This window comes from Pelodiscus sinensis, chromosome 29, assembly GCF_049634645.1.
Source record: "Pelodiscus sinensis isolate JC-2024 chromosome 29, ASM4963464v1, whole genome shotgun sequence".
In the NCBI taxonomy this organism is placed as follows: Eukaryota; Metazoa; Chordata; order Testudines; family Trionychidae; genus Pelodiscus; species Pelodiscus sinensis.
This window is the reverse complement of record NC_134739.1, coordinates 11490652-11512055: the sequence shown is the minus strand read 5'-3', so window position 1 is coordinate 11512055 and position 21404 is coordinate 11490652. Positions and strand designations below refer to the sequence as shown.

Here is a 21404-nt window from a genome sequence, read left to right as displayed (position 1 = left end):
CGCCCTGGTGTCTTTCAAGCCGCAGAGCCTGGAATCCGTCTGTTCTGCAAAGAGCCCTGCGCCTTCCGTGGGCAGGTCTTGAATAGTCTGCTGGACTCTGGCAGACACCCCGAGACCTGCAACCAGGAACTTCTACACGTCTGTCACCGAGGGGGGGAGTCACCGGGCCCGGCAGCCCCCTCCGCAGCCAGACGTTACTCTCCGCCGGCAGGGAGAACAGAAGGGATATTTGCTGACAGGGACACCGCGTGGCACAGACGTGTCAGCACAGGAACCAGCTAGGGTGGCCAGGTGTCCAGTATTGACCCAGACCATGCGGTATTTTCACCTCCTGTCCGGTAAAAAAAATCCAGAAAATACCGGACACCTGAAATGTATTATCCGGTATTTTGTTTTTTCCCCAGCCAGGAGGCAAAAAGACTGGACACCTGGCAACCCTACGACACACTCAGCAACTGGGCCCAGCCCCCCCACCCCCTGGACCCCGGCCCCCCTGCTTAACTGGTTCCACAGGGAAGCTCCCTTCTGGCGCGACCAAAAAACAAGATGGCCACCGGCAAAAAGCCAAAGACCCGAGCAAGGGGAAGCAATGCCTTCCCTGGGTCTTAGTGCTCAACCTCTCCTCTTCCTGTCCCTATTCTGACTCCTTACAGGGGCCATACTGTTTTAATGCTGTTTTCATGTATTTATTCTTTTGCTTAATAACTCTTGGGGTCCTTTTTTTTTGCTCAACTTTCGTGTCCCCACCTCTTTTTTCCCCCCTCAACAGAATTTTTTCCCTAGTGGTTTTTTTTGAGGGGGCGGGGGGTTCGGTATTTTTGTTGAAACCATCTGGCAACCCTAGCACCAGAAGCAGCCCGGACCATCCATTTTGGGGAGGGGAGGGCCCTGAGCCAGGGGCCTGACCCTCTCACTGCGTCCCAAGCCGCTGATCGCGGTGCCGGTTCTGGTGCTGAGTTGGACACTGGGCTCGGTGCCGGGTTGGGCACTGACATGTTGCTGGGACCTGGCTGGGGGAGCCCGGTCTGGGGAGCCTGCTGGTCCCTCTCCTGTCCGACAGCGCAGAAACTACAGGGAACAGGGGCCTATGGCCTGAGGGGACGCTCAGGGCATCCAGAAAGGCCACTGTGCCGGTGTCTGCCGTTGAGGAGCCCAAGGCATCACCGACGGTCGATGCGGTGGGTCCCGGTGGTAGGGCCTCCAGGGGTGTCGGCTCCTCCTAGAGACATGGGAGTCTGCTTCCGAGGCTGAGCCTGAGCTCGAAGACCAGAGGGGGACGCGGAGCCTGGGGGACCGGTCCCAGGAGGAGCGGTGCCATGGGGAACAGCCCTGAGGCGCCCGGCGTTGGGGCTTGCCTCACGATGCTGCCGTGGCTCTCTCAGCGGCAGTCCCGGGCTGTTGCTGAGGGGTTCCCCTCAGGGATGCAGAACGCCGGGCCGTCATCTCCGTGAGGTCTGTCGGATTCGCACACGTCGGGGGCGAACGGCATATCCGTGTCCCCCTGCTTGCTCTCCTGCGTTGAGTCCAGAGGCACCGGACTCAATGGCTCCCCCTGCGGTGCCAGAGTCGATGGCGCCGGCTGCTTCATAGGCACCGTGGAGCGACCCGCCGTGGGGCGAGCGTTGGCGCCCTCCCCCTCGCCAGCCGCTTCCTTTCACGCAGCCCCAGAGACCACGAGCTGAGAGGCCCCGTTGCGTGCTGGTGCCGCCGTGCCGTCCCGCACCGAGGGAGGCGCACTGTGCGCCAGGGAGGCTGGTCCCGGCGGAGGGTGCAGACCTGACTCCATAAGGAGACACTGGAGTCCGACGTCCCTCTCTCTTCCAGTTTGAGGGCCCAAACCCTCCACAGATCGTGCCCTTGTCCTCCAGTGGGGACAGCGCTTGAGAGAAGCCTCCCGTGGGCTCAGACTTTCGGTATAAAGCCCTGGAACCCGGGCGTGCCCGGCCCGGAGCAGGGGAGGAGAGAACCACGCCCCGCTGAGCAAAGAGAAACTAGGAGCTGTGTAAACTAACGCTGAACGATTTACACGCCCAGCGGCTGAGAGCCAGGGTGCCTGAGGCAGGAGAAGGAAAGCGCCAAGGCCCGACACTGGCGGGGAGAAGGAACTGAGCAGGGGAGGGTCAGCGGTGGACTCTATGGGGCACCCGCATGATGCCACGCCAGGGAGTTCACGGCCGACCCACGGGTGCTGCTGGGGGGACGCTCCCAATGCCTGCGCCCCCCACTCGGAATCGACGAGCAAGCCCCTGGAGAACCGTGCTTTGCTGTTTATCTTTCCCAGCGTGCAGCGTGCGATAAATGCGCCAAGGGGGTGGCGCCAGGCTGGTGTCTCTGTTTCCCATTGACCAAGTGGGGAAGCCAGTAATAAACGTTGATGTATCCTGGGGTTCCATGCTGGGAGCGGGTGGGGGCCTCTCTGTGGTTCCTGGGTGACTCGGGAAGCATTCACGCCGTCGGAGGGAGGGGCATGCCGTTGGGCAGAGTCAGCCCAGGCTGGCGAGAGTTCAAGGGGCACCGCCGTCCCGTGGTCCCAGGCTGCACCCCGAGGTTCCCATCACACCCCCAGTCCCTGTAGAGACCCAAGCTCACAGCCTGGGCTGCCCCCACCCATCCCATCCCGAACCCAGCGGCCTCCCTCTCTTCCCAGCCAGGTGACGTCCATCATCGCCGGCGTGGTCGGCGCCCTCCTGGCTCTGGTCTTGATCCTGATCATCGTCGTGTGCATCAAGCGGCGGTGGCAGCAGGAGCGGAAGCACACCATGAGGCGCCTCTTGCAGGAGACCGAGGTACGGGAGGCACCCGCCCCGTGGGCCGGCTTCGTGGCAGCGCCCAGGAATGCAGCCAGGCCTCCCAGGGCACCTGAGCAGCCCAGCTGGGCCAGGGAGGCCCTGAGCAGAAGTGACTGGCAGGGAGGGCGGAGGATGAGAGCCAGGCCTGGAGCCCAGGGTTACTGCAGGCGGACAGGGGATGTTGAACCACCTGGAGGCCTGTTCTGACTGGTGCCCAGGCTGGGGCCATGCAGGTGCTTCAGAAGGGCAAGTGTGTCCAGGCTCCGTACCCTCCAGCCCCATCTCCTCCAGATGTTCCCCTTCCACTCCTGGGCTCTGCAGGGCAGGGGAGGCGGCTGCCCTGCTGGGAGCTCTGGGGAAGAGGCGGAAGGTGCCACGTAGAGGGGCTAGTCACAGGTCCTGAAACTCCGTGTCCCCGGGGGCTGCAGCAGGTAGTTCCCCAGCTCACGCCCTCACTGACCCGGGGCCCTCCTCCCACCCCTCGCAGCTGGTGGAACCGCTGACTCCCAGCGGGGCTCTCCCCAACCAAGCCCAGATGCGGATCCTGAAAGAGACGGAGCTTAAGAAGGTGAAAGTGTTGGGCTCCGGGGCCTTCGGCACCGTGTACAAGGTGAGGAGGGGCCGGGTGGCGCGAGGGGGCTGCACAGCCGGGAGCCTGGTGGGGGAGGGGCTGGCAGCGTGGCTGGGGGGATAAGGCAGCATTTTGAGACTCCAAAGGACTCAGCCCTCTCCGGCCCCATCGCAGCGTCCTCGCTTGGAGCCCTCCAGCCTGCGCGAGGCCCATTCCGGGCACCGCCCCATCGCGCACACTCACCCGTCTGCCCTCCCTCCCCGCAGGGCATCTGGATCCCCGACGGCGAGAGCGTCAAGATCCCCGTGGCCATTAAAGTCTTGCGCGAGAACACGTCGCCCAAGGCCAACAAGGAGATCCTGGACGTGAGTGGGGGGGGGGGGGGCGCTGGGGCGACACGCCCGGCCCGGGGCAGGCAGAACGGAGCTCAGCCGGCCTGGCCTGGCCGCCGCACGTGGCTTTGCTCGCCGTCCCTGAGCCGCCGGGTCCCTCCTCGTCTCAGTGACACGCGCTGGGTTTGCGCCCACCAGTGGCTGCGGGCAGCAGGGAGAAACTCTCCCACACGGGGCCCTTTCCCTGCCAAGCGAGCGAGGTCGGTGCCTACGCCTGTTAGGGATGTAAAGGGTTAACTGGTTAATCGGTTACGTGGCAGCCTGGCTGGGCTGGTGCAGGTGGGGGGGCGCTCCAGCTTAGCTGGGCCCACTGCCACGGGCAGCGGCTGCTCCAGTCCAGCCAGGCCCACTGTGCCATGGGCAGCGGCTGCTCCAGTCCAGCCAGCCCCACTGTGCCACAGGCAGCGGCTGCTCCAGTCCAGCCAGCCCCACTGTGCCACGGGCAGCGGCTGCTCCAGTCCAGCCAGCCCCACTGTGCCACGGGCAGCGGCTGCTCCAGTCCAGCCAGGCCCACTGTGCCACAGGCAGCGGCTGCTCCAGTCCAGCCAGCCCCACTGTGCCACGGGCAGCGGCTGCTCCAGTCCAGCCAGCCCCACTGTGCCACGGGCAGCGGCTGCTCCAGTCCAGCCAGCCCCACTGTGCCACGGGCAGCGGCTGCTCCAGTCCAGCCAGCCCCACTGTGCCACGGGCAGCGGCTGCTCCAGTCCAGCCAGGCCCACTGTGCCATGGGCAGCGGCTGCTCCAGTCCAGCCAGGCCCACTGTGCCACGGGCAGCGGCTGCTCCAGTCCAGCCAGGCCCACTGTGCCACGGGCAGCGGCTGCTCCAGTCCAGCCAGCCCCACTGTGCCACGGGCAGCGGCTGCTCCAGTCCAGCCAGGCCCACTGTGCCACAGGCAGCGGCTGCTCCAGTCCAGCCAGCCCCACTGTGCCACGGGCAGCGGCTGCTCCAGTCCAGCCAGCCCCACTGTGCCACGGGCAGCGGCTGCTCCAGTCCAGCCAGGCCCACTGTGCCACAGGCAGCGGCTGCTCCAGTCCAGCCAGCCCCACTGTGCCACGGGCAGCGGCTGCTCCAGTCCAGCCAGCCCCACTGTGCCACGGGCAGCGGCTGCTCCAGTCCAGCCAGGCCCACTGTGCCATGGGCAGCGGCTGCTCCAGTCCAGCCAGCCCCACTGTGCCACGGGCAGCGGCTGCTCCAGTCCAGCCAGGCCCACTGTGCCATGGGCAGCGGCTGCTCCAGTCCAGCCAGGCCCACTGTGCCACGGGCAGCGGCTGCTCCAGTCCAGCCAGGCCCACTGTGCCACGGGCAGCGGCTGCTCCAGTCCAGCCAGGCCCACTGTGCCACGGGCAGTGGCTGCTCCAGTCCAGCCAGGCCCACTGTGCCCCAGGTCTCGCTGGGCTGGAGTAGTCCCCTAGCTGGAGCAGCCTTTCCACCCACAGCACAGCAGGACCCCAGCTGTTGGAGCAGCCCCCACCCCCGGAAGGCCTGGCTGGAGCCTCCCCCCTCCCCTGCGGGCTATCCGGTTAACCAGTTAAACAATTCATCTTTTAACCCGTTCATTGTCAGGGGGATTCCCACCCCAGTGCCTATTACCCCGCCCCCCTCCGCCACTCCCACCCCGCCCCGCCCCGCCCCGCGCCTCCCAGCGTGTCGCCCGGCGGTCACGCCGCTGCTTGCTGGAAACGCGTCTGCCCGAGCTCTCGGCTGCAAGGCCTGGCTGGACCCAGCTGGCAGAAGCAGCTGCCTTGTGGACCCACACGTGGGCTCTCCGCGGTGCCGGGGGCGGGAAGCCGGCTCCGGGGAGGAGACTCCCCTGGGATAACGGCACCGCTTTCTCTCCTCCCCAGGAGGCCTACGTGATGGCGGGCGTGGGCAGTCCCTACGTCTCCCGCCTGCTGGGCATCTGCCTCACCTCCACGGTGCAGCTGGTCACCCAGCTCATGCCCTACGGCTGCCTGCTGGACTACGTGCGGGAGAACAAGGACCGCCTCTGCTCCCAGGACCTGCTCAACTGGTGTGTGCAGATCGCAAAGGTAGGCGCTGCCCCGGGGGCGGGGCGAGGGGGTCCCCGTGCCGCTGTCCTGCCGGAGCAGCCGGGGGGAGGGGGGGGAGATCGGCATTGGGCCTCAGCCCCCTTAGCTCGCAGGGTCGGGTTCCAGCAGGGCCGGCTCAGCTTCCCAGGCTGTTCGGACCCTGAGCTCCCCTTGGGCCCTGGGGGTGTTAAAGACCCCAGGGCCAGGCTGGGAAGCCTGGAACCCGTAAGTGGCGCGCTCAGGCTGAAAGCGGCCATGTGGACAATAGGAAAGGGACCCGCTTCCAAGCACAGCTGCTGGTTCCTCCCCCGGGCGCGAGTATCGCCACAGCAGCTTGGCCAGCCCTGGGTGAGTGCACGGTGGAGGATGGCCAGCCATAAATTAAGGGGGCGTATTGATTAGCGATTGGAGCAGGAGGGGTTTACCCCCTGGCTATGCCACTGACTCACTGGCTGACCTTAGGCAAGTTTCTTTCCCTGCTCGGTGCCTCGGTTTCCCCAGCTATAAAACAGGGCTAAAGTCTGTAAAGTGATTTCAGATCCTCTAAGTGCAGACACCACTCAATGTGGAGGGAGGCTCCCAAACCCGCTGGGTCCCCGAGAGCTCCACCACAGGGCTGAGGCTCACGGGTGCCCATGCTAGTTCTCCTCCTCCGCAGGGTATGAGCTACCTGGAAGACGTGCGGCTGGTGCACCGGGACCTGGCTGCTCGCAACGTCCTGGTGAAAAGCCCCAACCACGTGAAAATCACGGACTTCGGCCTGGCCCGGCTGCTGGACATCGATGAAACGGAGTACCACGCGGACGGAGGGAAGGTGAGCTGGGGGGGAGGGGGGAGCAGAGCATGGATCAGCAGTGGGAGACGCCAGCAGCTTCGGGGAGGGGCGCAGCCCCCCAGAGACGTCGCACGCCACCCTCCCTGGTATCACGTAGCAGCCATGCGCTGCCAGCGCTGGCCGGGCACGTGGGGAACAGGCTGGGGGAGCCACCTGCCAAACCGTGTCCAGGACAGCCCAGGGGACTGTCCCGCCGAGGAACAACTGCTGGAGACGAGGGGCCAGAGGTGGGGCTGGGCCTTCCTTCACCCTCCCCTCCCAGAACGCCCCCTCTTCCCAAGCACCACCCTCTGCGTGCCCTGGGCCCCCAGCTCGCTCCGGCTGAGCCTGGAGGGGCTCTCTGGCCACGTGGCATCACCCGCATCCCACTCCCCAGTAGGGGGCAGCGAGGCACACCAGGGCAGTGCAGGGCCTCCCTGGGGGGCGCTGATGTGGGAGGGGGCCAGCACTGTAATGCACTCCTGGGGGGCTAACGCCCACGGCCTCCTTGCCAGCCGGGCTCTCGCCACCGGAGCTGCAGAAGCAGAGCGTGGGCAGAACAGTCCGGCTGCCCCTGGGCGAGGGGAGGGCTAATCCTCCCGGCCACGGGCCTCCTGCCGTCGGGTCCCGCTGGACGCCGGGCTGTGGAACGCTCCCGTGGCGGGAGGGGCCGAGGCGGGTCCCACACCTCAACTCCTGAGCACAAAATCGAAATCCGAAATAGCCATCCGCCAGGCTCCTCCCATGATGCACTGGGATCCCTCCCCAGAGGGGAGACTGGTGCATGATGGGTAACGTAGTCTGACGAGGCTCTTCGTGCCCGTCCCGTCTCCCCCCGCGCCTCAACCCAGTGGCAAGGCGGGAGGAATCCAACAGGCTGTCCGTTCTGTGTCCCGCCCCAGGTGCCCATCAAGTGGATGGCCCTGGAGTCCATCCTGCGCCGGAGGTTCACGCACCAGAGTGACGTCTGGAGCTACGGTACGTGGCGCTGCCTCCGGCAGCCCGAGCGGGCCGGGAGCCCCATTGCGCCGGGCCCTGACCCGCCTCTCTTTCCAGGCGTGACCGTCTGGGAGCTGATGACCTTCGGCGCCAAGCCGTACGACGGGATCCCGGCCCGAGAGATTCCCGACCTCCTGGAGAAAGGCGAGAGGCTTCCCCAGCCTCCCATCTGCACCATTGACGTCTACATGATCATGGTGAAATGTACGGAGGGCCCCGAGCCGTCACGGGCGCCCGCTCGCCCCTCCCCCCATGCTCCACGCCCGGGTTGCACTGGTGGGGGCACGTTCGGGCTCCGGGCCTCGGCGGGTGGGGCTCCCCGTCCACGGCATGACTGAGGCCCGAGGGGGAATTTGCCAGGTAAAGAGCCCAGGGCCTAACCTCTGGGGCAGGCAACAGCCAGCTCTGTTCTCCCAGGGCTGGAGGATGGGGTGTGTTTGCAGCGCTGTCCCGTCCGCTGGACGGTTTGGGGCAGCCGCCCCTGCTTTGGGGGGCCTGCGGAGCCAGGATGGCCTGGGAGAGGAGTGGGGGTCCGGGCAGCAGCAGCAGCGGGTGGGAGCCATGGGAAGCAGCTGACGCTGCCTCAGCCCACTCCGTTCCCAAGTGAGGTGGCCGGGAACCGGGCTGAGGGGAGCGCAGTGGGCCGGGTCGCTTTGCTTCCTGCTGCTGCGGTGAGCGCGGAGCGGGGACCCCAGGCTCCCTGGGAATCCCCTGGGGTGTGTCACTCACCGGAAGGGGCGCCGTGGGGGCAAGAGAGGGTGGAGCAGGGGCAGGAGAAGGCGGGGCAGGGCTGGGGCTGGGGGGAAGTGCTGGAGTGGGGGGTGGAGGTGGGGACTGTCCTGTTGGCACACGTGGGTCGTGGGTGAGTCCTAACTGGGACCGAGGGTAACTAGGCAAGATGGATTCCCTCCCCCCCACTGCTAAGTCCTCCAAGCCATCCCTGACGGTGCAGCCGGCTGGACCAAGGCACCGCCGCCGCATCCTGAGGGGTCGGTCATGGGGAACGGCTGGGGAGCGTCTGTTCCCAAGCCCCTAGCGCGATCCCCTGCTCCTGGCTGCGTGAGCGTGGCCGCACAGGCGGGGCACAGGCCGCGGGCTCACGGGCACCTTGCTTTCTGCCCGAAGGTTGGATGATCGACTCGGAGTGTCGCCCCCGGTTCCGGGAGCTGGTCACGGAGTTCTCCCGCATGGCGAGGGACCCGCAGCGCTTCGTGGTCGTCCAGGTGCGTGGGAGCGGCTGGGTCACTACGCAGCTCTGGGCAGGGAGCAGGGGGTGTCTCCGTCGCTCTGCGAGGGGCCTCAGCAGCAGCCATCTCCCTCCCCGCCACGTGGCTCCCACAACCAGTCGGTCTTTGACCCACTGCAGGGGGGCCCTGCTAGGGACTCGCACCCCAACCCAGCCAGTGCAGGAGCTGGCGTCTCCCACCCCGCTGAGCTCCTCAGGGTTTCGGGTTCTTCTCTACCAGCTGGGCAGCTGAAGCAGGAAACTCCAAGCCAGGACACCTGGGTTCTGTCCCTGACTCTGGTTCACTGTGCGGCCTCTGGCAAGTCTCTTCTCTGTGGCTCACATGGGAGGAGAAACGTGTCTCCTGCTTGGGGCTCTCATGATGGAACGTGCCAGAGAAGCCCCCAAAATAACTCCCAACCTTGAATCAAGCGACCTCCCCTAAGTCCAGGCTGTGTACCTGGAGCAGAAGGCGGCAGGGAGGACCAACGGTAGGGTACTGCCCACCCCCTTTCCCAGGCGTTGGGCTGGAGGTTTTGTAGAACGTGCGTGTGAAAGTGAACTGCCCTGACCTCCCCTCCTCCGCCCCCCACAGAATGAGGACAAGATGGGGCTGGCCAGTCCCATAGACAGCACCTTCTACCGCGCCCTGCTGGAGGAGGAGGACATGCAGGATCTGGTGGATGCTGAGGAATACCTGGTCCCTCATCAGAGTTTCTTCAATGCAGAGCCCTCGGCCAACGGCCGCAGCCGGATCCCCTCCGCCAGGGTGAGTGCCGGCACGTCAGGCGTCCGTACCGCGGCCTTCCAGCCGGGCTGCTGGGCCTCAGCCGAGCCACCTCGCGGGGCACGCGTGGGAGACTTCACTAGGTCAGGCCTGGATGGGAGGAATGGCCGGTCTGCAGCCTGGGGGGCACTGGAGACTGGCTCAGACCCAGCCCAGCCTGCTGCCTCCCTTCAGCCCGGCGTCAAACAGGAAGCACCTTACCGGATACGGTTCACTGCCCGACGCAGGGAGGGGGCTGCTCCAGCCCGGAGGAGCTCGCTGCGGGCACGGGGTGCTCCAGCTCCCCCCCGCCCAGCCCTGGTTAAGCGGTTAACTGGTGAAACAGGATTTTAGTGTCAAAGTGATGCCTCGCCATGGTGTTCTAGCCAGGCTTTCGGTTAACAGGCCTCCTGCCTCCTTAGGTGCCTGAGTCCCAACTGCACAGGCAGAGCTGGCTCGGGAGCAATTGGGTGTGAGCAGGGTCATTAGAGATCGTGTGAACGCATGAAACCGTAGCGGTTACACGACTAGCTGATAGTCCCTGGGGCGGGGCCAGCAGCCAGTGCGCCTCCAGCCTCACTCCCGGGGAGCCCTCTGCCACCTCACGCTGCTGCCTCTGTATCAGAAGCAGCAGTGCAGGAATGGGGGGAGCAGGCAGATCCAGTGCTCATGGGGAGCCTGCTTGAAGCCAGCTCCTCACAGGCACTGGATCCTGCTCCCCCCTGCCCTTGCTGCCTCTGATACAGAGGCAGCAAGGGGAGTGCGTGAATCGATAAGCCCAGGCCGACCCCCATGGTGACTCCCCTCGATGTGAGCGATCACACTGCCCAGGCCGACTCCCGCTTTGTTCTCCTCCCACCCCAGAGCGAGGCAGAGACCCAGGTGGACGCAGAGGAGGCAGAGGAACCGGCCCACTATCCATACCTGGCCCAGACTCACTTGGAGCAGTCAGAAGGCCCCACGCCCGACGTGTACGACGAGGACTACGTGGCAAGCAAAGCCCTCCAGAGCCCGCCCGCACGGGAGGCCAGCATCCTCCAGCGGTACTGCGAGGACCCCACCAGCGTTACAAGTGACGAGAACAAGGAGCCAGAATCCGGGAGCTACATCCTCCCGGCATCCTGCGGCACGGCTCCAGGTACGGGGGCCGGGCACAGCCCTTCCCCGAGGCAACCCCTGTTCCGGAACCACGGCCTGGGGCTAAGCTGAGCATCAGCAGGGGGGGTGTTCTTGGGCTAAATGCACAGCACCGGGATCTATGTCCCTCCCTGCCTCAGTTTCCCCCTCTGAAATGAGGCTAACTGGCTCTCCAAAGCTTTTCAGGTCTCATTGATGAATACCCAGAGAGCATTTTCCATCTCTGGGATCAGCATGGCTCCCATCCCAGGGGTGTCCAGGGTTCCCCTCTCTCGTCCGTGGCGTAGAGAAGTTAGGGGATCTGCCCACGTACGCTACAGGGGGCGGTGGATGGAACCATCCAGCCCTAGAGAAGGTGCCCACGTGTCTTCAAGTTGCTCCCTCCAGTTCCGCACCCCTCGCCTGCGACTCTGGCAAAGAACCTCTGCTCCAGAGAGCCCATGTTGGCGTCCCCACCACTCTGGAGTTCGACCATTTCTCTGAGTTTCCAGGCTGAGCTCGGGGCGGGAAGGGGGTGGGGGCGAAAGCCAGCTGTTCTGCCAGGTCCATTGGGGACCAATAAAAAGTGGTGGAAAAGTAAATCAAGGACAAATGAAAACCAGAGCAGAGGAATCGCGAGCTTAGGGCAGGGGCGGGCAAGATACCAGCCCCGGGTCGCCCTGCCGGTGTCCTCAGCCACACAGCAGCCCCCCAGCGCTGGGGGGCGGGGGAGACTTTGCATGCTGGCCCGCCCCCAGCACAATTTTTTAGCTTCAATTGGCTGAAAACCGGCCAATGAGAGCTAAGAGATTTTTCTGGAGGTGGGGGCAGCACATGTAGCTCCCCACCCCAGCAGAAACCACAGGGAGCAACCAGCCATTTTGAGCAGTCCAGGACTGCGGCAGGTAACGAGCCCTCCTCAGGGTCCTGCAGGGCTGCTGGCCAGGAGCTGCCTAGGTACGCTCCTCCCAGCCAGAGCCTGCCTCTGGCACCCCGCACCCCCTCCAGTTCCAAGTCGCTCACCAGTCAAACCCTTTGCACCTCCCTCCCTCCCAGACCCTGCACCCCAAGTCCCTGCCCCAGACCACAGCCCCCTGCTTCCCCAACCTCCCTCCCATCCCCCCCCCACCACAGTCCCCTACCCCAAGCTCCCTTCCGCACCCAACTTCTGTCCCAGACTCCGCACTCCCTCCATAGAAAAGTGCAGCCCTTGACCACTTAAGATGTTAATGACGGTGTGAAGACTGGGACTTCAACAGAGTTCAAAAAAAGAGCTAGCTACATTCGTGGAGGTTATGTCCAAGGCTTGACAAACCGCGGCGAAAAACACCCACCAGCCCCGCACTGCGCATGCGCAAGAGCCGCGAATGAACGGGGCGCGCGGCTGAAATCTACTCGATTGTATAGTTTGTCGAGATGTGGTTGTGTCAATCAATGGCCATTAACCAGGATGGTGTCCCCTACCTCTGTGTGACTGGGGCTGGGAATGGGCGACACTGGACGATTCCCTGTTCCATTCACTCCCTCTGGGGCACCTGGTATTGGCCGCTGTCAGCAGACAGGAGACAGAGTTTTGGTCTGACCATGCTAATGTAAATCTTGGAGTGCCCCCCCTCCTCCCCTGGTGTAGGACTGGCAGCAAGGCAGATAAAATTGCACCTCCCAAATCCCTGAGACAGAACAGAAGGGAAGTTTGCTCTACCAGGAATACTGGATTTTCCACACAATTTGCACCATCCAGCCCCTGCCTGCCTGTGGGTAAGCTGCAGAGGTCAGCAGAATAAAGCTACCTGGGGGGGGTGCCCGAAGGGGGCGTGGAGGAATGGTTTACAAGCCAGGCTTTGCAAAGTCCTAAGAGTCCACTGGACAGAGGAGTCCTGCATCGTCCCAGGGCTCCAGGCAGCACGGGGAGGCGGGAGGGAGACCCAGTTTGCATGCTTCATGAAATGTGTGTCTCCCGTCTGCAGAGTACGTGAACCAGATGAGGGCTCGCCTCTCGCCGGGCAAGCACCAAAGATCCCAGGGGTCCACGCTTGAGAAGCCAAAGGGACACCTGGGAAAGAACGGGCTAATCAAGGAACCAAAGAGCCCTTTCCAAGGCAGCTTCGCCAGCGCAGTGGAGAATCCGGAGTACCTGACCCCCCCCCACCTTTCCTTGGCCAATGCTTTCACGCAGGCCTTTGACAATCCCTACTACTGGAACCAGGACCCTTCCAAAGTCAACCCCACCGCCGCAGGCTCCACCACCACGCCGACGGCGGAGAATCCAGAATACCTTGGCCTCCCCGTGCCCGTCACGCGGGCCAAGGACACGTCGGATTAACGACCAGGGCCTGGTCCGCAGAGGAAGCTATTTCAGCCAAGGCGACTTGGATAGGTGTCGGTGTCTGGATGGTAACAACTCGTGTGCCGAGTGGACGTGTCCTGTAACGAAGGGTTCCGGGGAGAACAGCACCAGAGCCCGGAACTACTGCCCAAGGGCAGCTCTGCCAGCCCTCTTGAAACTAGACCTGGCTGCAGATTGGAGAGGAGCTGGAAGGACCGAACGGAGCTGGGCGACATCTCACTCCAGCGAGCGTGGAGGGGCGTTCACCCAGCCTGTCCTTCCTCTAGCTACGAAATCGGATTCGTTTTGACAAACACCTTGGTGCCTATGGGGTCTCTTCCATCTTCACCTCCTCTGGGCAGGGACTGTCAGGTCCCTCCACTTCCGCATGCCAACCATGGGGCAGCTTTTGTTTATAAAAGCCACAGTCTGGCCCAGGGGGGTTGACACGCGAGGGCTTTAATGAGTGATCCTGGCTGACTGGGAAAATGTGAAACACCACCTCCAGGCACCGCAAACCCAGCCTCTTTTCCCTGTGCAGCATCAGTAACAGGAAGGGTGGGGACAGAGAAGGGGGCTGAGCTCTTACAGCGTGATGTGTGCGGTTAGGACACCAGTGGAAAAGTGTTAACAGGGAAGGGGTTAAAAGCGGCGGTGGCCTGGAGGCTGACTGCGGTAAGCAGCCCTCCCTGGCCCCTTAACAACTCTGAGCTGCTCCCCCGAGGCCGGCAGACGGGGATCACAGCAGGCACTGTAGTTCCGGGTTTCCCTGTGATGAGTAATCAAGCGCAGGGAGGGAGGAGGCATGCCCCGACCAAGGACAGGACAGCTCAGGTGTCCAACGCAGCACCCGTTCGGGAGAACAGGATGGGAACTGAGGCACAGAATGGAGAGCAGGGTCCTTTCCCGTTGTGTCCAGCAACTACAGAAACCTGCTCACCAGACCGTCTGTGGCACAAGGCATCAGCCCGCTGTCCGAGCCCTGTGGAAGAAGTGGTGAGGGGAGACAGGTATTGGTGTGCTCCAATACAGCCTCTCAGCCCACAAGATCAGCCACTGCGCTGCACAGGCTGGCTGTGGCTTCCTGTTTCAGGAACTAATAGGCAGGACTGCAGCCAGCTCTCGCTGGAGTGGCAGGGTCTGCCTAAACGTGAAGGGTTCCTCCTGGAGGATTTTTTTTTTTTTAAATCAGCACTCGCTTGTTGCCAGTCCAAACATTAAAGAGGGCTGCACATTACACGACAGATCACCGAGCCTCTTCCAAAACCGGCTTCCGGTGGTGCAATCCCGCAGACACTTCTGGTAAAGACGCCCTCGATCGGTTTCAGTTTACACTGGGTTTTCATGCAGTGCCCCAGAGAACAGTCAAATGCTCCATGTGTCCCCCCTCAATTCAAACCTACCCACGCAGGAAAGCGATTTTCTCTCATGAAAGTTCTCTGGGGGACGAGTTGACCTAAGACATCCCCACATCCTCTTTTAAAACGTTAGTTTTACGCATTGTAGAAGGTGACTGCTGGATTACTTTTTAACCAACTGTATCAAAACTATTTGTATATTTGAGAATTGTACATGGTTTTTCTACTCTATTTGGCTGGAGTGTTTTCCCGACGCGTGCAAATCCCCCCTCTACACTGACTTGTGTTCGCTGTTTACTTCCTCCTATCAGCAGCATCCCCAGTAGGAAACAGTGAGCATTCAGCACTCACAGAAGATAGTAACGCTTAGCTCTGCTGTACAGCAGAGCAAAGGGATGTACCCATGTTACCTGCCCCTCAGGGCTGGAATCTAGCTCAAGTCATTTGTTAGGCTAGTAAACTGAGGCAGGCACAGGGCAAAGCCTGCTACCAAGCCCTACTTTAATCTCTGTTTCACGTTAAACGACTATTATGAGAAGTAGCTCAATCCAGTTTAGTCATCTGATAGGGGAGAAAGGAGCTCTGAAGCCCCCTGTCCTTGCCAGACTTTTCGGCATCACACCCCCCTTTTTGATTTTTGAGAAACCCTCACGCCCCCCTCCCAAAAAAATAGCAACAAAACTTGGGGTGGGATTGACGGAGGGTGTGCGGGGGTGGGTCGCCTCATGGCCCCCCCCCCCCAGTTTGGGAACCCATGTACTAAACAAAAGTTTCAGAGGGGAAGCTGAGTTCGTCTGTGACAGGAAAATCTTAAAAAACAACAAATAGTTTAGTAGCACTTTAAAGACTAACAATACATGTAGAGATGGTATCACGAGCTTTCGTGGGCACTGTCCACTTCTTCAGATGGCTAGCGTGTTGGATCTGGAGAAGTGGGCTGTGCCCACGAAAGCTCATGATACCATCTACATGTGTTAATCTTTAAAGTGCGACTAAACCATTTGTTGTTTTTTAACTTTTTCCTACTAAACAGTTTGCCTGCGTTACCTGAAAAGACACTCTCGGAGGGGGGTGGGGGGCAGGGCTGTAGGTGGGGCTAAGGGCCTGCCTCTCCCAGCCCCAGCTGCACCAACCAACCACCCACGATTACCTACACCAATGGGAGAACCCCTCCCAGCAGTATAAGTAGTGACTACACTGAAGCATGCAAGTGTGCACTGATTAAGCAAAATCAAGGCCTCGTCCTTCCACTCACGAGGGGTGAATCTCCTTGGAGCACCTGCTGCACAAACAGCACGTTTGCACACAGAGATAGCGAACGATGTAGCGGAGACTTAACGCAGAGGGAGGTTTTACTTGCTAACCCATGCCAACCCCAGGAGGTAGAGGCTTGACTCCATCTGGCTGCATGGAAGTAAAACATTCCCTCTGCCTTTTATCTCCACGAGGATGTTACATTGTTCACAAGCTCACTGAACAAACACACTTGGTATTCTGGCCGTGAAAACAGCTTTATTTTACAAAACTAGGGCTGGAGGAAAAGACTAGGGGACTGCTTGGAAAGCTGACGCAAATGCACAAGTCCTAATTATTCATCTAGCCTATGGCAACCTCAAGTGCAAATACAACCACTGTCTCTGAGCAACAGGTACGCACCTTTCAACAAATATGTCGCAACACTCAAGCAACAGTTTGGGTAACCCAGGGGTCCAGGCAGTACTTTTTTTTTTTTGTTAAAAAAAAAAAAAAGGTGCCGGTATTCCAGGGGAAAAGTTGTTGAGTGGGGGGGGAAAAAAGCTGGGGTGGTGCGGGCATTGCCCTTTTAAGAGATGCAGCCCCTTTAAGACACACGGCCCAGCTGACTGTTGGACATTTGCATATAGAGGTGTGGGTTCCATTCTTTCCAGTCAGCTCTGACTGGAGGTGCCGGTACTGCATACTTGGCAGTACCGTCACAAAAAAAGCACTGGGTCCAGATGCCTGAAATCCATGAACAATATTCACCTTGAGTGCTATTGTAACCACCTGTAGCACTCCAAAGCTTTCATAGTCCAGTGCACAGAACACCCCGTTCTTTTATATCCCCAGACAATGTAAAAAGGAATAAGGTTTTATTGTGACTTTATTTACTACTGGCCGTTTTTAAATACACAGTCTATAATAAATAGAGCCTCCCTCCCATATCTCAAAGCATAAATTAGACACCAGGCAGCCAGAATTTCATTGGCACTGCCAGGTTCTTATCTGTAACACCAGCATTCTCTTAAGTCACTTAGCACTTTATCCTTTCGCTCATTCACCCCCTTGGCATTCAGTGTCAAAGGGCAAAGCCATGACAATAGAATGTGAAAATTGAGTGTGAAACAGGAGGAATGGGGGCGTGGGGAGGTTTCTGCAGGGAGCAGATGGGCAATTAGAAGTCAGTCACTAATTATGGTTCACCCAGGAGGAGAGAAAAGAAGAAAGGGATTCTACTATCCAAAAACTGATGTCTAATTGATTCTGCATATTAGCACTGGTTTAAACAGTGGCAACAATAGTGTTCAGCATTTACAAACAATTCCGTTCTTCTAAAACCTGCTTCTGATCCAAATCACCAGGTCTTCGTAACCGTCACAGGCTGTTCTCTGCAGACGGTCCCAAACCACTGTCTGCTACTCTTTGGCATGAAGTCCTTCTCCTTTCCAGAGCATAATGCTAAGCAAAACCAGGCAGCCCTTTCTCAGCGCACTCAGAACTCCTGCTGGTGCCAGGAAATGTCTGGTCAACTCTGCCCAACCCACCAGGATTTTAGGGGAGGGTGGCAGCACAAAGTTGCCCATATACGTGCCACAAAAATAGGAGAAACGAGGACGTGTATGGAATGGAAGAGGGGTACAAAATGATGGCTTGGATTTACTCTCCTCCTCCTCAGGGCTCGGGTGGCTGTCTGAGGTGAAACAGCATATGCCTAAAGTACCACCAAAGTTTAGTCCTTCCTACCCAACAGCAACGCAGTAAGCTCTAAACTGACCCATCCCTGCCCCACATTCCCTTATGCAGTGCCACTCCCCACAAGCCTCTTTGCACAGCTAAGTTATCGATTCAAGTTACCTTGAGGTCTCTTCCACACATGATGCTGCCTGGCCATAGAGTGAGCTAATTAAGCCAGAAGGCAGAGAGGAGCAAAGCAGCAAGGTAATGAGAGTTAAGACTGGATGGGCAGAGCTGACGGTGATCAGAACAGAACGTGCGTACTGACAAGGAGGGTGCTGCCAGAGCTACAGGATGACACAGGGGGGGCGGCTGTTGGTAATTTTTTCTAGTGGTTCCCCATTTCTGGCTCTTCTTATTGCTTCAATGAGCTACAGAACAAGAGACAGAATTAAAAGGCATTAATTCCCCCATCAAAGATTCTCCCATAGGCCTCTAATGGAGAATAATCGTGGGGTTAACTTGAAACCGCTTCATGGGCTGGACTGTCAAGGAGGAGCTGTGTGCTCCCCTTCTGAAAAATTAGGATACTTTAAAACAGGGGTGGGGAGCCTAAGGCCCAGAGGTGGCCCCTGGTCCGGCTCTCGAAGCATAATGCTTCCACCCAGTATTAGGGAGTCTAGGCTGGTGGTCCAGTCTCCCCCCCCCACCCCCCCCCCGCCCCGCCCCATCATGGTGCTTGAACACACAAAATCTACTAGCCTGGCTCCTCCTAAACTCTGGTGTGTGAGAGGAATGTTGGGGGTGTCTTTCTCCTTCATGGGGACCCCCTGGGTGAGAGTTTGTCGGGTTTTTTTTTTACTTCTCACTTGCGTGCAGCCCCCTCAACTGATTTTTCTGTGGGTCAGCAGCACCACTGCTGCGCCGCCTCCTCCCCCCCCCGACCCAAAAAAGTTTCCCCACCCCTGCTTTAAAAGGTGTCTCAAGCCAGGCACCCAAAATCAGCACTCATTCTTGAAAACGCTGGCCAAAGCTTCTAAGCCAAGTAATATCAGAAGCAAGCAGCAGTTTGTGGTTTAACCCGCACTAAAGCAGGGTTCAGGATGGTGTTTGAAATCTGTTACAGGCAGCATGGTTCTGATTGTAACAACATACCCATTGGTTTGCAACCTGCCTTGATACACGAGGAGCAAAGTAGCAAGGCTCTAGGATGGTGAAACGCCTTTGCAAAGTATGTTGCTTCCAAAAATAAAAAGTCTCTCAGCCAGAAGGGGATTGTTGTGAACAGGAACGTCCCTATGGGCACACCCCACACTGACTGATTCAAGAGTCAAGCTGGGATCTTGGTACTTACATCCTTCTCATAAGGAAAGCCACCATTCTCTAGTTTGGAGAAGACGAGCTGCCCATTGATTTCAATTTCAAAGGCACCTGAAAGACAGTGAACACAACCAAGGTGTAATACTCCGCAGACACTTCCGAACCACATTTTTAATTCATCAACTAGTCCCATAGGTTCACCTAGTCAATGTTGAAGATCAGGACATTCAGAGTTTAGGCACACAGACAACAAGCAGGGAAAAACATATCTAATTGCAGCTGTTACAAGCCTGTTCTAGGCCTCTTAAAATGTGTGTCTTTAACCCAAGGATCTCAAAGAGCTGTATAAAATATCCTGCATAAAAGGTCCCTCACAACCTCACCATGAGGTTGAGAACTATCCTCGCTTTACAGAAGAAGAAAACAAGCCACATCACTTCACCCTGGTCACACAAAAGCTGCAACATTCAGACACAGAACCCAGCAGTCTTTCTGTATTACACAGGTTCAAATTTGCTGGTACGGATCAGTCTCCGTCTACAATCATTTCCCAACGTCTGCGTAAATTGAAACCATCTAAATAATGTTATGTATCCTCTCCACCATTAAGGTTATGGCCTGTGTCACTTGTGAGCTAGTTACTTCATGTGCTAAGCAGGAGCAAACTGGGTTGGGTGTGAATGCCTCCTGATAAGAAAACAAATCAGGAGTGGAGTGTAGCAAACACAAAGGGGATTCTTTATATGCACAGAGCTGTGTCCTACCCTGGGCTCTAGAAGATGCAGATTCCGGTAGGTCACTGGTGAAATAGCAATTCCAAAACCATAAACCTATCAACCAAAAAAGTCCTGGCCCACACTCCTGAACCAAGATCCACACTTGCTGGATTCCTAGTCATCCCTATATTCTCAAGACAGCTGCAGAAAGAGGCAGTTCTTGTGGTTAGCACGTCCTGTCCCAAAGAGCTACATAGCCCATAGGAAAATCATGTCTCTAGGACCAAGTTGCTTCCTCTCTTCTCCCACGCACTTTGAATCCCTTCCCCTTTTAAGAGGAATCATCTGCCAACATGCAAATTAATTGCCAACACACAACATACATCACCCAGATGGCCCTTCGAGAATAAAAGTTTTGTGGCTGCAAGGTTGGCATTGCAGTGCCTAAACAGTTGTGAAAGTTTGGTAGAAAATCTTACCTTTCCCCCCGAGCCTGGATTCAATTTCTATATCTGGGTACTCTTCTTTCACCGCACTTGCCAATTCAAGGTACGTGGACTCAAACCCACAGGGTTCACTGTTAAGAAAAGAAGAAAAACAGATGGTTGGCAAAGGCGCACACAGAGCAAAAGCTTTGGAGGTGCCGTCGGAGCAGCTGAGAGGGTGGGGGGGGGCGAATTTCAGTGCCATTGCTAGGCAGAGCAGCTATCCAGTGGGAGCTGAAATACAGCACCACACACACAGAGGAAGGGGGGGGGATATGGGGCATCCCCTCAGGACCATCACCCCCTCCTGTTCCTGCTGGAGCCCTGAACCCTCCCCCAGGCTCCTCCGTGTGAACTGCCAAATTTAGCCAACGGCTGAACACTCCCCCACCGCAGCGCACACAAACCCCAATGCCCCCGCCCGCCCCGGGGACCCGCACAGCCCCCCCCCCCGCCTTCCCCTCGGGACCCGCACAGCCCCCCCCCCAGGACACGCACAGCCCCTCCCCCACCTTCCCCTCGGGACACGCACAGCCCCTCCCCCACCTTCCCCTCGGGACACGCACAGCCCCTCCCCCACCTTCCCCTTGGGACCCGCACAGCCCCCCCCAGGACACGCACAGCCCCTCCCCCACCTTCCCCTCGGGACACGCACAGCCCCCCCCAGGACACGCACAGCCCCTCCCCCACCTTCCCCTCGGGACACGCACAGCCCCCCCCAGGACACGCACAGCCCCTCCCCCACCTTCCCCTCGGGACACGCACAGCCCCTCCCCCACCTTCCCCTCGGGACACGCACAGCCCCCCCTTTCCCTGGGGGCCCCGTCCCATCCCCCAGGACCCCCCCGCTCACCAATACTCCACCACGATGCGGACCCCGGCGGGCGCCGCCGGCTCGGACCCTTCGCTCATCGCGTCCCTGCAGTCCGCGGACCGCCCCCCCCCCCGGCCCACTTCCGGCTTCCTTGGTCACGTGCTGGGGGCGCTTCCGGGCACCCGCCGCGGCCGCCAGCGGCCCCTAGAGGCGGAGCGGAAGTACTGCAACCGCTGCTTGCCCGGGGAGGGGGCGGGGCCTGGAGTTTGACTCCTCCCCCCGCCGGGCATGACCCCTCCCATCCGCTCATGGGAGCCCCACCCCCACCCCCATGGGGTCGCTCCCCACTCAGACCCAGTCAGGGGTGCATCAATCCCATGGGGTCCCCCCTCACTCCCAGGGGCCCCCCCTCTCCATGGCCCCCCCACCCACTCAGGGGTGCTTCCCCCACACAGGAGTCAACACCCCCCCAACAAACACACCTGGGAGCGCCCCACCCCCTGGGGTCCGTTTCTCACCCCAAACACACCTCTCTCCTTTTTGGGGGGGAAGAACCCGCCTCCCCCCTGCCCCCCCCAGACACACTCCCCAAAACTCCTGGAACAGGGACCCTAAGAATGGCATTAGCCCGGCCACTAGGCTGCTCCAGGAGATTCCTTCCCCCCCCCCCCAACATGACATCATGTCATTTTCTTAAATAGCCTATTAAAATCTCCAGGGTGGCTTTCCCTGGTCACCGGCAGATTCCAGAAGACTCCAGGTCAATCCT

The 21404-nt window shown here is 59.8% G+C and overlaps 2 protein-coding genes across 2 annotated transcripts in view; one reads left to right on the top strand and one right to left on the bottom strand.

Moving 5' to 3' along the window:
* ERBB2 (erb-b2 receptor tyrosine kinase 2) overlaps positions 1–14618 on the top strand; it is a 50394-nt gene extending 35776 nt beyond the window's left edge. The window contains exons 17-27 of the mRNA XM_075911526.1: positions 2648–2786; positions 3277–3399; positions 3627–3725; positions 5598–5783; positions 6442–6597; positions 7500–7575; positions 7654–7800; positions 8722–8819; positions 9417–9590; positions 10452–10725; positions 12671–14618. Of these exons, the coding sequence (XP_075767641.1) occupies positions 2648–2786; positions 3277–3399; positions 3627–3725; positions 5598–5783; positions 6442–6597; positions 7500–7575; positions 7654–7800; positions 8722–8819; positions 9417–9590; positions 10452–10725; positions 12671–13026 (1828 nt within the window). The 3' untranslated portion in view covers positions 13027–14618. The remainder of the gene's footprint in view (positions 1–2647; positions 2787–3276; positions 3400–3626; positions 3726–5597; positions 5784–6441; positions 6598–7499; positions 7576–7653; positions 7801–8721; positions 8820–9416; positions 9591–10451; positions 10726–12670) is intronic.
* Positions 14619–16491: 1873 nt separating this feature from the next.
* Positions 16492–20833, bottom strand: MIEN1 (migration and invasion enhancer 1). The gene is made up of 4 exons (XM_075911527.1): positions 20675–20833; positions 19816–19913; positions 18655–18731; positions 16492–17731 (listed from the first exon to the last, which is right to left on the bottom strand). Exons 1-4 carry the CDS (start codon positions 20731–20733, stop codon positions 17648–17650), a joined length of 318 nt encoding a protein of 105 aa, XP_075767642.1. The 5' UTR covers positions 20734–20833; the 3' UTR covers positions 16492–17647.
* Positions 20834–21404: the final 571 nt, after the last annotated feature.